Below are 14,106 nucleotides of genomic sequence, written 5' to 3' on the forward strand. Positions count from 1 at the left end.
CGTGCTGGGAGTTGTAGTTCCCGCCCCCCCCCCCCCCAAAATGACTGGGCGGCACCCCTGGGTGTCACGTGGTCGGTTTATTTTGGGGTACAAACCCCGGGGTCCCCCCCCCCCCTCCGTCCCCCGTGTGTCCCCCCCAAGGTGTCCCCCCCCCGACCTCCCAAAATCCCCAAAATCCCCGGATTTCGCCCCAAATTGACCCAGCACCCAAAACTCTTGGGATTCGCCCCCCCCCAGCACCCACAGGTGCCCCACAGGTGCCCCCCAGCTGCCCCCCCAGGCCCATAATTGCCCCCCCAGGTGCGCCCAGGTGCGCCCCCAGGTGCGCCCCGCCCCCTCAGCAGCCGCTCTCGGCCACCGGGCGCTGCCCCTGTCGCGATTGACGCCTCGGGGGGGCCCTGCGGCTTCCGGGGATCCCCATCCGGCAGCGCTGCCACCCCCGCCGCACCTCGGCCTGCACCTGCGGGGGCGGCATGTCGCGATACGCGGCCACGCCCGTGGCGATAGGCCCCGCCCATGCCGCGATAGGCGCCGCCCGTGTCGCGACATGACGCACCTCCTTGTTGGTGAAGCAGTAGAGGACGCTGACGACCAGGCCCTGCTCGGGGGAGGGGGGGGACATGGGGACACTTTGGGGGGGGGTCTGGCACTTCCAATTAACCCCAATTAACCCCAATTAAAACAAATTAACCCAAATTAATGCAAATAAACCCTAATTAACCCAAATTCATGCAAATTAACCCAAAATAACCCAAATTAAACCTAATTAACCCAAATTAACCTCAATTAACCCGAATTAACCCCAAATTAACCCGAATTACCCCAATTAACCTAAACGAACCCAAATTAACCCAAAGTAACCCAAATTAACCTGAATTAACCCGAATTAACCCGAATTAACTGAATTAACCCAAACTAACCCAAATTAACCCCAAATTAACCCAAATTAACGCCATTAACCCCCCATTTCCCGCTGTCCCCAATGTCCCCAGGTGTGTCCCAGGTGTGTCCCAGGTGTGTCCCCAGGTGTGTCCCAGGTGCGTTGCTCACCTGGGCCAAGGTGAGCAGCAGGTGCAGGCACAGCCGGGCCAGCCTCACCCTCCCCAATTAACCCCAATTAACCCCAATTAACGCCTCATTAACCCCCCCAGGTGTGTCCCAGGTGTGTCCCAGGTGCGTCCCAGGTGCGCAGCTCACCTGGGCCGAGGTGAGCAGCAGGTGCAGGCACAGCTGGGCCAGCCTCACCCTCCCCAATTAACCCCAATTAACCCAAATTAACGCCTCATTAACCCCCTCAGGTGTGTCCCAGGTGTGTCCCAGGTGTGTCACTCACCTGGGCCGAGGTGAGCAGCAGGTGCAGGCACAGCCGGGCCAGCCTGAGGCCGCCGCCCCCCTCGCCCTCCCCGGCCAGGGCGAAAATCACCTCGTGCACGCCCAGCAGGGGGATCAGGGTCAGCGTGGAGCGCGCCAGCCTGGGCACAGGTGGGACAGGTGGCACAGGTGACACAGGTGACACTCATGGGGACACACCTGGGCACGCCCCCGGGGGAGATTCAGGGACCCGGTGTCCCCCACCCTCGCCAGGTGTGCGTCCCCACCTGCCCAGGTGTGCGTCCCCACCCCGTTCCAGGCGCGTCCCCACCTGCGCAGGTGCGTCCCCACCTGAGCCGCGTGTCCCCGCGCGCCACCTGCTGCGCGCGCACCTTGGCCACCAGGATCCGCACGATGCGCACGAACACCACGAAGTTCACCTGGCGCAGGTGCGACACACGCGGGTGTGACTGCGGCACGCCCAGGTGTGACCCGCGCGGGTGCGGCGCACCTGGGGTGACGTCACGCACCGCCACGGCCGCCAGGATGGGGCAGCGGATCAGCCACCACACGGCCGCCTTCTCATTGCGCTCCCAGCACCTGCGGCGGGGGGCGTGGCCTCGGTTAGCCACGCCCCCGTGACACCTGGGAGGGGGGTGGGGACGGGACAGGTGGTGGCCTCACCCCTCGTTCTCGTACAGGTAACGCAGGACGACCCAGGGCACCACAAAGAGCACGGGGACACCTGAGGGGGGACACACCTGGTGAGAGGGGGGGGACACACCTGGTGAGGGGGGGGACACACCTGGTGAGGGGGGGGGACACACCTGGTGAGAGGGGGGGGACACACCTGGTGAGAGGGGGGGGACACACCTGGGGAGGGGGGGGGGACGCACCTGGTGAGGGGGGGGGGACACACCTGGTGAGGGGGGGACACACCTGGGGGGACACACCTGGTGAGAGGGGGGGGACACACCTGGTGAGGGGGGGACACACCTGGGGAGGGGGGGGGGGACACACCTGGTGAGGGGGGGGGACACACCTGGGGAGGGGGGACACACCTGGGGACAGGGGGACACACCTGGGGAGGGGGGGGGACACACCTGGCGAGGGGGGGACACACCTGGGGAGGGGGGGACACACCTGGGGAGAGGGCGGGGGGGACGCAAAAGTGTAGGAGGTGACACAGGTGACACACAGGGAACACAGGTGACATGGTAACACGATAACACAGTGACACACAGGTGACACACAGGTGACACAGGTGACACAGGTAACACAGGTAACACGATAACACAGTGACGGTGGCACACACACAGGTGACAGTGACACAGGTGACACAGGTGTCTCACCCCATCCGAGGAGCAGGAAGGCGGGCAGGTGGCTCCGCGCAGGTGTGGCCAGCAGGAGGTGGCACACACAGGTAACACAGGTAACACAGGTGACACAATAACACAGTGACACACAGGTGACACACAGGTGACAGGTGACACAGGTGTCTCTCTCACCCCATCCGAGGAGCAGGAAGGCGGGCAGGTGGCTCCGCACAGGTGTGGCCAGCAGGAGGTGGCACACACAGGTAACACAGGTGACACAGTGACACAGTGACGGTGGCACACACACAGGTGACACACAGGTGACACACAGGTGACACAGGTGACACAGGTGTCTCACCCCATCCGAGGAGCAGGAAGGCGGGCAGGTGGCTCCACGCAGGTGTGGCCAGCAGCAGGTGGCACACACAGGTGACACAGGTAACACAATAACACAGTGACACACACAGGTGACACACACAGGTAACACACAGGTGACACACAAGTGACACACAGGTGACACAGGTGTCACTCTCACCCCATCCGAGGAGCAGGAAGGCGGGCAGGTGGCTCCGCGCAGGTGTGGCCAGCAGGAGGTGGCACACACAGGTGACACAGGTAACACGATAACACAGTGACGGTGGCACACACACAGGTGACAGTGACACACAGAGGTGACAGTGACGCAGGTGACACACAGGTGACACAGGTGTCTCTCTCACCCCATCCGAGGAGCAGGAAGGCGGGCAGGTGGCTCCGCGCAGGTGTGGCCAGCAGCAGGTGGCACACACAGGTGACACAGGTAACACAATAACACAGTGACACACACAGGTGACACACACAGGTAACACACAGGTGACACACAGGTGACACAGGTGACACAGGTGTCACTCTCACCCCATCCGAGGAGCAGGAAGGCGGGCAGGTGGCTCCGCGCAGGTGTGGCCAGCAGGAGGTGGCACACACAGGTAACACAGGTAACACGATAACACGATAACACAGTGACACACACAGGTGACAGTGACACACAGGTGACAGGTGACACAGGTGTCTCTCTCACCCCATCCGAGGAGCAGGAAGGCGGGCAGGTGGCTCCGCGCAGGTGTGGCCAGCAGCAGCCGCAGCAGGAACAGCCCCTCGGCCGTGGCCCAGGCGTAGTTGGCGCCCACGCAGTACTGGGCCAGGCTCTGCGCCACGCGGCACGCGGGCCCCGCCTGCGCCACGCCCGCACACCTGTGTCCCCTCCGGACACCCATGTCCCCTCTGTCCCCTCCGGACACGCCTGTGTCCCCTCTGGACACACCCATGTCCCCTGTGTCCCCTCACGGCATCGCTGTGTCCCCTCCGGACACACCTGTGTCCCCTGTGTCCCCTCTGGACATGGCTGTGTCCCCTCCGGACACACCTGTGTCCCCTCTGTCCCCTCTGGACACCCATGTCCCCTCTGTCCCCTCCTGACACCGCTGTATCCCCTCTGTCCCCTCACAGCATCGCTGTGTCCCCTCCGGCCACCTCTGTGTCCCCTCTGTCCGCTCACGGCATTGCTGTGTCCCCTCCAGCCACCAATGTCCCCTCTGTCCCCTCACGGCATCGCTGTGTCCCCTCCGGACACCCGTGTCACCCCTGTCCCCTCCTCGACACCTCTGTCCCCTCCCTGACACTGCTGTCCCCTCCCGGCCACCTCTGTGTCCCCTCCCGGACATTGCTGTCCCCGTGCTGTCCCTGTGGTCCCTTGGCTGTCCCCTGTCTGTCCCCGCTGTCGCCTGTGGTGTCCCCACGCTGTCCCCAGCTGTCCCCTGTCTGTCCCCGTGCTGTCCCCACGTGTCCCCTGTCTGTCCCTTGGCTGTCCCCACGCTGTCCCCAGCTGTCCCCCAGCTGTCCCCCCATGTCCCCAGCTGTCCCCTGTGGTGTCCCCACGCTGTCCCCCCATGTCCCTGCGCTGTCCCCAGCTGTCCCCACCTGCTGTCCCAGCAGCTGCAGGGGGTGGCCGGGCTGGTGGCCCTGCTGGTGGCCCCGGCGGTGGCCCTGGTGCGGCAGCAGCGCGTCCCGGGTCAGGATGGCGGCGGCGCGGAGCGCGAAGGACACGAAGAGGTTGGCGTGGATCAGGTTCCGCGTGCAGCGCAGGCGCCTGGGGACACAGGGGACACCCATGGGTGACACGGGGACACGGGGACACAGGGATACCCATGGGGGACATGGGGACACGGGGACACGGCGTGGATCAGGTTCCGCGTGCAGCACAGGCGCCTGGGGACACAGGGGACATGGGGACACCCATGGGTGACACCACCATGGGTGACACAGGGACACCCATGGGTGACACGGGGACATGGCGTGGATCAGGTTCCGTGTGCAGCGCAGGCGCCTGGGGACACAGGGGACATCCCCGGGTGACATGGGGATGGGGTGACAAAGGGACACCCATGGGTGACATCCCCGGGTGACACGGGGACAGGGGGACACAGGGACACCCATGGGTGACACCACCTGGGTGACACAGGGACACCCATGGGTGACACGAGGACACGGCGTGGATCAGGTTCCACGTGCAGCGCAGGCACCTGGGGACACAGGGGACATCTCTGGGTGACAGGGTGACACAGGGACACCCATGGGTGACATGGGGACACTGCCATGGGGACACTGCCATGGGGACATGGCGTGGATCGGGTTCCGCGTGCAGCGCAGGCGCCTGGGGACACCCACAGGTGACACAGGGACATGGGGACATGGGGACGCTGCCACAGGTGACACGGGGACACCCCCTGGGTGACACAGGGGACACGGCGTGGATCAGGGTCAGGGTTAGGGGACACAGGGACACGCCTGGGTGACACGGGGGACACTCCCCAGGTGTGCTGATGTGCCCAGGTGTGTCCCCAGGTGTGTCCCCACCTGAGCAGCAGCAGTGACACCAGGGATAGGGAGTAGCCCCCAGGTGTGACAGTGTGACAGTGTCCCCCAGGTGTGACAGTGTCCCCAGGTGTCCCCAGGTGTGTCCCCAGGTGTCCCCAGGTGCGTCCCCACCTGAGCAGCAGCAGCAGCAGCAGCGCCAGCAGCAGCGACACCAGGGACAGGGAGTAGCCCACGGTGTAGAGGAGGCGGAACTGCTCCAGCAGCCACACCTGGCGCTGCGGGGACACGGGGACAGAGGGACACGGGGACACCGGGCGGGGGGACAGGGGGACATGGGGACACGGGGAAATGAGGACAGGGGGACAGGGGACACACCATGGCACAGGGGACACACCATGGCACAGGGGGACACAGGGACATGGGGATGGCATGGCACAGGGGACACGGGACACGGGGACAGGGGACACAGGGGGACACAGGACAGAGGACATGGGGACAGGGGACGGGGGACACGGCATGGCACAGGGGACACGGGGACAGGGGCAACAGGGGACAAAAGGACATGGGACACGGCGGGGGACATGGGGACAGGGGGACAGAGGGACACAGGACACGGCACAGGGGACACGGCAGGGGACGCGCCATGGCACAGGGGACACGGGGCACGGGGCACAGCGGTGACACATGTGCCAGCACAGCGTGGCACCGGGGGTGACACGGGGGGTGGCACGGGGGGTGACAATGTGCCAGCACAGCGCGGCGCCGGGCGCCACCCGGTGTCACACGGAGCGCGGTGCGACACACACAGCGTGACACACACAGCGTGACACACACAGCGTGACACACACAGAGCGTGACACGCCCGGCGACACGGAGCGCGACACGGGCACGGGCACGTGGCACCGCCCCGCGGGGTGGCACCCGCGGTGTCACCGCGCTGTGACCCCGCTGTCACCCGCAGCGCCGCGACGCCCGCGCTGTCCCCGCCGTGTCCCCGCTCTGTCCCCGCTCTGTCCCCTCTCTGTTCCCTCATTGCCCCCTCCATGTCCCCTCTCTGTCCCCTCCTTGTCCCCTCCTTATCCCCTCCCTGTCCCCTCCTTGTCCCCACGCTGTCCCCTCCCTGTCCCCTCATTGTCCCCTCCCTGTCCTGTCCCCACCTTGTCCCCTCTCTGTCCCCTCTCTGTCCCCTCTCTGTCCCCTCATTGTCCCCTCTCTGTCCCCCTCATTGTCCCCTCCCTGTCCCCTCCCTGTCCTGTCCCCTCTCTGTCCCTTCCCTGTCCCTGTCCCCTCATTGCCCCCACCCCGTCCCCTCATTGCCCCCTCATTGTCCCCACCCTGTCCCCACCCCATCCCCTCCCTGTCCCCTCCTTGTCCCCTCCCTGTCCTGTCCCCTCTCTGTCCCTTCCCTGTCCCTGTCCCCTCCTTGCCCCCTCCCTGTCCCTTCCCCTCCCCGTCCCCTCATTGCCCCCTCCCTGTCCCCACCCTGTCCCCACCCCATCCCCTCCCTGTCCCCTCCCTGTCCCCACCTCCAGCGCTGTCACCTGCGCCAGGTCCTCGCACTGCGAGTTGTCCTGCCAGGTCCTGCCGCTGTCGTCTGTCACCCAGCGCCCGTCGGGGCCGCAGCGCCGCGCCACCACCCCGCCCTGCACTGCGACACGGCTGTCACCTCGCTGTCACCTCTCTGTCCCCTCCTCGCTGTCCCCTCGCTGTCCCCACCCGGCGTTACCTCGGTGGTACCAGGGCAGGTACCAGGGGCAGGGGACAGTGGCCGTGCTGTTGGGGACAGCGTCGCCCCAGCACGCGTACAGGTCGAAGCTGCGGTTGCAGACGGGTCCTGAGGGGACACGGATGTCGCCGAGGTGTCCCCGGGGTGTCCCCGAGGTGTCCCCGGGGCGTGGGCGGGGTCTCACCTGGCGGGGGCGGGGCCAGGCGCAGGTGCAGCTCGCACGCCTGGCGGTACTGGCGCCACGCGGCAACGGTGGCCTGGGCGGAGCGCTCCTGGGGACAGCGATGGGGACAGAGGGGACAGCGATGGGGACAAGAGGGGACATCAATCAGAGAGGGGCGGAGCGCTCCTGGGGACAGCAGAGGGGACAGAGGGGACAGCGATGGGGACAAGAGGGGACATCGATGGGGACAGAGCGGGGACAGCAGAGGGGACAGAGGGGACAGCAGAGGGGACAGTGAGAGACAGAGGGGACAGTGAGAGACAGAGGGGACATCGATGGGGACAAGAGGGGACATCAATGGGGACAGAGTAGGGACAGCAGCGGGGACAGAGGGGACATCGATGGGGACTGAGCGGGGACAGAGGGGACATCAATCAGAGGGGGCGGAGCGCTCCTGGGGACATCAATGGGGACAGAGGGGACAGCGATGGGGACAAGAGGGGACATCAATCAGAGAGGGGGGGAGCACTCCTGGGGACAGCAGAGGGGACAGAGGGGACATCAATGGGGACAGAGCGGGGACAGAGGGGACATCAATGGGGACAGCAGCGGGGACAGCAGAGGGGACATCAATGGGGACATCAATCAGCAGGGAGGGACATCAGTGGGGACAGCGGGGACAGAGGGGACATCAACGGGGACAGAGGGGACATCAACGGGGACAATGAGGGACATCAGTGGGGACATCAGTGGGGACATCAGTGGGGACATCAATCAGCAGGGAGGGACATCAGAGGGGACAGCGGGGACATTGAGGGACAGTGGGGGACAGCAGGAGAGCGAGGGGGGACAGCGCGGGGACATTGGGGGACATCGAGGGGACAATGAGGGGGACATGGAGGGACATCGAGGGGCATGTGGGGACAGTGGGGACAGCGCGGGGACACCGGGGGACGTGGCGGGGGTCTCACCTCTGCTCCCGGCGGGCCGGGGGTCGCCGCCTGCTGGCCCATGGTGGCCTCGGGTGGCCTCTGGTGGCCTCTGGTGGCCTCTGGTGGCCCCTGGTGGCCGCGGAGTTGTCGCCGGCGTCCCCTCGATGTCCCCGTGCCAGCGGCGCCGGCTCCGCGCGTGGCTCTGTCACCCCCGGGTGGCACCGGCGGGGGCGGGGACCGCCCCTGGGAGGGGCCTCGGTGCCACCAGGGGGGTCCCGGTGTCACCCGGTGTCACCAGGGGGGTCTCAGTGTCACCCACGGGGGTCTCAATGTCACCAGGAGGGTCCCAGGTGTGCCCCACGTGTCCCCCAGTGTCACCCAGGAGGGTCCCGATGTCACCCAGTGTCACCTGGGGGGGGTCTCAGTGTCACCAGGAGGGTCCCCCAGTGTCCCTCAATGTCACCAGGGGGGTCCTGGTGTCACCCTCGGGGGTCTCAGTGTCACCCATGGGGGTCTCAGTGTCACCCAGGTGTCCCCCAGTGTCACCAGAGTGGTCCCAGGTGTCCCCCAGTGTCACCCTCGGGGTCTCAGTGTCACCAGGGGGGTCTCAGTGTCCCCCAGGTGTCCCCCAGTGTCACCAGAGGGGTCCCAGGTGTCCCCCAATGTCACCCAGGTGTCCCCCAGGTGTCCCCCGACACCCCCAGATCGTGTGGGTGTGTCCCCAAAACAAGGGGGGGGGCGTATCCCCAACACAAGGGGGCGTATCCCAGCTTTAAAAAGGGGCGTGTCCGCGAGCCAAGGGGGCGTGTCCTCATCCAAGCGGGGTCCGCTCGTCCGCCAGGGGGCGCCAACCAGGACAAAGGTGGGGGGGGGGAGGAAGGACGGAAGGAAGGTGGGCGTGTCCCGACTCTCCCCGCCCCCCCCCGTCGCCTCCCGTGACGTCATCTCCGCGCGCGGGGCCGGGAGGATGGTGGCGGGCGCGTTCCCGCTGGCCAAGCTGCTGACGCTGGGCGCGCGCCAGCTCAGCCGCCCCCTGGCCGCGCGCATCAAGGCGGGGGCGCGCGCGTCGCCCTTCTTCCGCACCTACATCTGCCTGCCCCCCGCGCAGCGTGAGTGCCGCGCACCTGGGACACCTGGGGACACACCTGGGGACACACCTGGGGACACACCTGGGCTGGGGGGGAACCGGACACGGGCATGGGTTGGGGCTGGGATTGGCCTGGGACCCTCCCTGGGAGGGGTCACGGGGGTTCGGGGACACCTGGGGACACACCTGGGCTGGGGACACACCTGGGGACACACCTGGGGACATGGGGGGACCCTGTCCTGGGCCGGCTTTGGGGGGTGGGATTGGCCTGGGAGGGAAGGACAGGGGTCAAGGGGGCCTGGGGACACCTGGGGACACACCTGGGGATATGGGGGCACCTGTCCTGGTTCGGCTTTGGGGGGTGGGATTGGCCTGGGACCCCCCCCGGGAGGGGTCACGGGGGCGTGGGGACACCTGGGCACACCTGGGGACACCTGGGGACCCCGTCCCGGTTCGGCTTTGGGGGGTGGGATTGGCCTGGGACCCTCCCTGGGAGGGGTCACGGGGGTTTGGGGACACCTGGGGACACCTGGGCACACCTGGGGACACCTGGGGACCCCGTCCCGGTTTGGCTTTAGGGGGTGGGATTGGCCTGGGACCCCCTCCTTGGGGTGTGGGGACACCTGGGCACACCTGGGGACACCTGGGCACACCTGGGCACACCTGGGGATATGGGGGGGACCCCGCTCTGGGCACGGTTTGGGGGGTGGGAGCGGTCTGGGACCCTTTGGGGACATTGGGGACATTGGGGGGACGCTGCTGTGGGGGTCTGGGGGTGGATTTTGGGGGGTTCTGGGGGGGGAATTTATGGGTGAATTTGGGGGGAATTTAGGGCTTGATTTGGGGTGATCCGGGGGTCGGTTTTGGGGGGGGATTCGTGGCTGAATTTATGGGGGATTTCTGGTTGTTTTATGGGGGATTTGTGGGGGATTTGTGGTTGTTTTATGGGGGATTTCTGGTTGTTTTATGGGGGGATTCGTGGTTGAATTTATGGGGAATTTCTGGTTGTTTTATGGGGGATTTGTGGTTGAATTTATGGGGGATTTGTGGTTGTTTAATGGGGGGATTTGTGGCTCTGTTGGGGGGAGATCCGGGGTTTGATTTTGGAGGGATCTGGGGTTGGTTTGGGGGGGATTTATGGCTGAATTTGGGGGAATTTTTAGCTGGATTTGGAGGGAATTTATGGCTGAATTTGGGGGGATTTGTGGCTGGATTTGGAGGGAATTTGTGGCTGAATTTGGGGGGGATTTATGATTGGATTTGGGGGAATTTGTGCCTGGATTTGGAGGGAATTTATGGCTGGATTTGGGGGGAATTTTTAGCTGGATTTGGGGGGATTTTTAGATGGATTTGGAGGGAATTTATGGCTGAATTTGGGGGGATTTGTGCCTGGATTTGGGGGAATTTGTGGCTGAATTTGGGGGGGATTTATGGCTGAATTTGGGGGGATTTGTGCCTGGATTTGGAGGGAATTTATAGCTGGATTTGGGGGAATTTGTAGCTGGATTTAGGGGGATTTGTGGCTGAATTTGGGGGGGGATTTATGGCTGAATTTGGGGGGATTTGTGCCTGGATTTGGAGGGAATTTATGGCTGGATTTGGGGGGAATCTGTGGGTGGATTTGGGGGGATTTGTAGCTGGATTTGGAGGGAATTTATGGCTGAATTTGGGGGGATCTGGGGAGAATTTGTAGCTGCATTTGGGGAGGATCTGGGGGCAGATTCAGGGAGGTTTGGGGGTTGATTTTGGGGGGGATCTGGGGGCTGATTTGGGGCGATTTAGGGCTTGATTTTGGGGGGGATTTACCACCACTCCCCCTCTCCCGTGCCTCAGTTTCCCCCATTTTCTCTCCCGTGACTCAGTTTACCACTGGGTGGAGATGCTCCCCCATTCCCGTGCCTCAGTTTCCCTCTCATTCCCGTTTCCCTTTCCCGTGCCTCAGTTTCCCCCATTTTCTCTCCCGTGCCTCAGTTTCCCTCCCCATTCCCCATTCCTGTGCCTTAATTTCCCCCTGTTTCTCTCCCGTGCCTCAGTTTACCACTGGGTGGAGATGCTCCCCCATTCCCCGTGCCTCAGTTTCCCCATTTTCTCTCCCGTGCCTCAGTTTACCACTGGGTGGAAATGCTCCCTGATTCCTGTGCCTCAGTTTCCCCATTTTCTCTCCCGTGCCTCAGTTTCCCCATTTTCTCTCCCGTGCCTCAGTTTACCACTGGGTGGAGGAGATGCTCCCCCTTTCTCGTGCCTCAGTTTCCCATTCCCGTGCCTCAGTTTCCCCCCCATTTCTCTCCCGTGCCTCAGTTTACCACTGGGTGCAGATGCTCCCCCATAGATTCTGCCCCATTCCTGTGCCTCAGTTTCCCTTTCCCGTGCCTCAGTTTCCCCCTGTTTCTCTCCCGTGCCTCAGTTTCCCCATTTTCTCTCCCGTGCCTCAGTTTACCACTGGGTGGAGATGCTCCCCCATTCCCCGTGCCTCAGTTTCCCCATTTTCTCTCCCGTGCCTCAGTTTCCCCATTTTCTCTCCCGTGCCTCAGTTTACCACTGGGTGGAGATGCGGACCAAGATGCGGCTCCTGGGCTTCCGGGGGGCCTCGGTGAAGCCCCTGAACGAGGAGGCGGCGGCCGAGCTGGGGGCGGAGCTGCTGGGGGAGGCGCTGGTGTTCGGCGTGGGCGGGCTCTGCCTCTACCTGGAGTACCTGCGGCAGGCGGGGCAGGGCCGGCGGCGCGAGGAGCACCTGGACAGGGCCCTGCAGGAGCTCCGGGAGCACCTGGACGAGCTCCGGAGGGAGCTGGAGGCGCTCCGGGGGCGGGGAGGGGCGGGGCTTCACCAGGGAGGGGCGGGGCTTGAGCAGGGTGGAGAGGGACACACCCAGGGAGGGGCGGGGCATAACCAGGGATACGCCCAGGGAGGGGCGGGGCATAACCAGGGACACACCCAGGGTGGACACGCCCAGGGAGGGGTGGGGCATAACCAGGGACAAGCCCAGGGAGGGGCGGGGCATGGCCTGGGGAGGGATGGACACGCCCAGGGAACCTCAAGCCACGCCCAGGGTGGCACTGGACACGCCCATGGAAGCTCAGGCCACACCCATGAAAGCTCAGGCCATGCCCAGGGTGGAGCTGGACACGCCCATGGAAGCTCAGGCCCCGCCCAGAATGGGGTTGGACACGCCCATGGAAGCTCAGGCCACGCCCCCACCAAAGCTGTGAATGGTGCTGCTGGATCTGGACACGCCCCCACTGGATCTGGACACGCCCCTGCTGTGATAGGCCACGCCTCTACTGTGACAGGCCACGCCCCCCCCTCATTAAAGCCGCTCTGTGTGTTGTGTTCTGTGCCTTTAAGGGGCGGGGCTCATGCAGAGGGTGGGCGTGGCCAGTTTGGACAAGGTCATTTTGCAGTGGGCGGGGCCAAGGCGATGGGGCGGGGCCGGATGAGGAGGAGCGCCGTGATTGGTGGGCGGGTGCTGATTGGTCTGTGGAATGGGCGTGGCTTCCTCTGAGGGTCGGGGGCGTGGTAGGTCAAGCCCCGCCCCAATGCACAAAAATTTACATTTTTATTTAATTTTTTTCCCGTGAAAAAAAAAAAGTTTATTGGTGCGAATAAAGTGAAAAACCCAAAACTGACTTAAAAAACGCCCCAAAGTGGGGGAGGGGGGAGGGGGAAAAGTGGGGGGAGGGGCTCCCCTTTCCCCCCCTCCCCCACGGTGATGGGGGGGAGGGGCACAGTGTGGCACTAATTAATATTTAATAATTAATAATTAATAATAATTAATTAGCGAGGGGGAGGGGCTTGAAACCCCTTCCCCTGTCTTGCGTCAGAGACCCCTCCCCAAATTTGGGACACCCCAAAATTTCCCCAGACCCCTCCCTAAATTCCCAGACCCCTCCCCAAAATCCCAGACTCCTCCTCAAAATCCCGGACCCCTCCCCAAAATCCCAGACCCCCCCCAAAATCCCAGACCCCTCCCCAAATCCCAGACCCCCCCCAAAATCCCAGACCCCTCCCCAAAATCCCAGACCCCCCCCAAATTCCAGACCCCTCCCCAAATCCCAGACCCCCCCCACACCGGTTCCAGTTTGAGCCGCTCCAGGTCCAGCCCATTCTGGGGCTTGGGGGGGGCTGGAACGGCCGATTTCATCCTGGGGGGGGGGGAAATAAAAATAATGAAAATAATTAATTTGGGGACCCCCTCCCCAAAAAAAAAGGTAAATTCACTCGATTTTCACTCTGATCATCAGGAGGGTCAGCTCTGCCATGACCAGGGCACGAAGGTCTGCATAAAACGGTTATAAAATGGTTACAAAAATAGTACAAAAATAGTAATAACAATTAGAGCAATGATAATTTGGACAATTTGAATTGGGACACTACGAGACAACAAAAACAAAGAGTTTCGGGGATCCGGGTGCCTTTTTTCTGGGCAGCACGAGCCCGATTAGGGACCCCCGTTAACAGAGGATTAACCCTTAAAAGCAATGACCTGTTGCATATTCACACACCTCATACACGATGCATAAATTCCACTCAAGCTCAGGATTCCGTGTTTGAATGGGATTTATCTGCCTGCCCTGTATTTATTACAGCAGCTGTCGTGTTCCAGCCTCCTCCTCCTCCTCCTCCTCCTCCTCCTCGTTGCCCGGTGAAGGGTTACGCGCCGCGGAGGGATCTCTCGGTGATGCGACCGTGCCGCATCAAGGTCCGGCAGCGGCAGAGAGACG

General features: G+C 63.6%; 2 protein-coding genes across 4 annotated transcripts; one reads left to right on the forward strand and one right to left on the reverse strand.

Moving 5' to 3' along the window:
• Window positions 1-325: 325 nt before the first annotated feature.
• Window positions 326-8,502, reverse strand: GIPR (gastric inhibitory polypeptide receptor). Of its 2 annotated transcripts, XM_071420877.1 has the most exons (13): window positions 8,341-8,502; window positions 7,391-7,478; window positions 7,207-7,314; window positions 7,007-7,128; window positions 5,652-5,755; window positions 4,584-4,752; window positions 3,685-3,838; window positions 1,996-2,056; window positions 1,842-1,911; window positions 1,663-1,751; window positions 1,334-1,472; window positions 557-598; window positions 326-460 (listed from the first exon to the last, which is right to left on the reverse strand). In XM_071420877.1, exons 1-13 carry the CDS (start codon window positions 8,380-8,382, stop codon window positions 338-340), a joined length of 1,311 nt encoding a protein of 436 aa, XP_071276978.1. In that variant the 5' UTR covers window positions 8,383-8,502; the 3' UTR covers window positions 326-337. The 2 variants fall into 2 exon arrangements, with proteins under 2 accessions (XP_071276978.1, XP_071276976.1); XM_071420875.1 differs by lacking the exons at window positions 7,007-7,128; window positions 7,207-7,314; window positions 7,391-7,478; window positions 8,341-8,502 and having other exon boundaries at window positions 5,652-6,463.
• Window positions 8,503-9,228: 726 nt separating this feature from the next.
• Window positions 9,229-13,007, forward strand: OPA3 (outer mitochondrial membrane lipid metabolism regulator OPA3). 2 transcript variants are annotated; one of them, XR_011678190.1, is made up of 3 exons: window positions 9,271-9,410; window positions 11,251-11,463; window positions 11,743-11,851. XR_011678190.1 is itself a non-coding variant. In XM_071420880.1 (2 exons), exons 1-2 carry the CDS (start codon window positions 9,269-9,271, stop codon window positions 12,885-12,887), a joined length of 1,110 nt encoding a protein of 369 aa, XP_071276981.1. In that variant the 5' UTR covers window positions 9,229-9,268; the 3' UTR covers window positions 12,888-13,007. The 2 variants fall into 2 exon arrangements, 1 of the variants encoding a protein (XP_071276981.1); XM_071420880.1 differs by lacking the exons at window positions 11,251-11,463; window positions 11,743-11,851 and adding an exon at window positions 11,920-13,007 and having other exon boundaries at window positions 9,229-9,410.
• The last annotated feature ends 1,099 nt before the right edge of the window (window positions 13,008-14,106 follow it).

This window comes from Agelaius tricolor, unplaced genomic scaffold (genome assembly GCF_023055355.1).
Source record: "Agelaius tricolor isolate 1412-34295 unplaced genomic scaffold, bAgeTri1.0.p SCAF_169, whole genome shotgun sequence".
Taxonomy (NCBI): Eukaryota; Metazoa; Chordata; class Aves; order Passeriformes; family Icteridae; genus Agelaius; species Agelaius tricolor.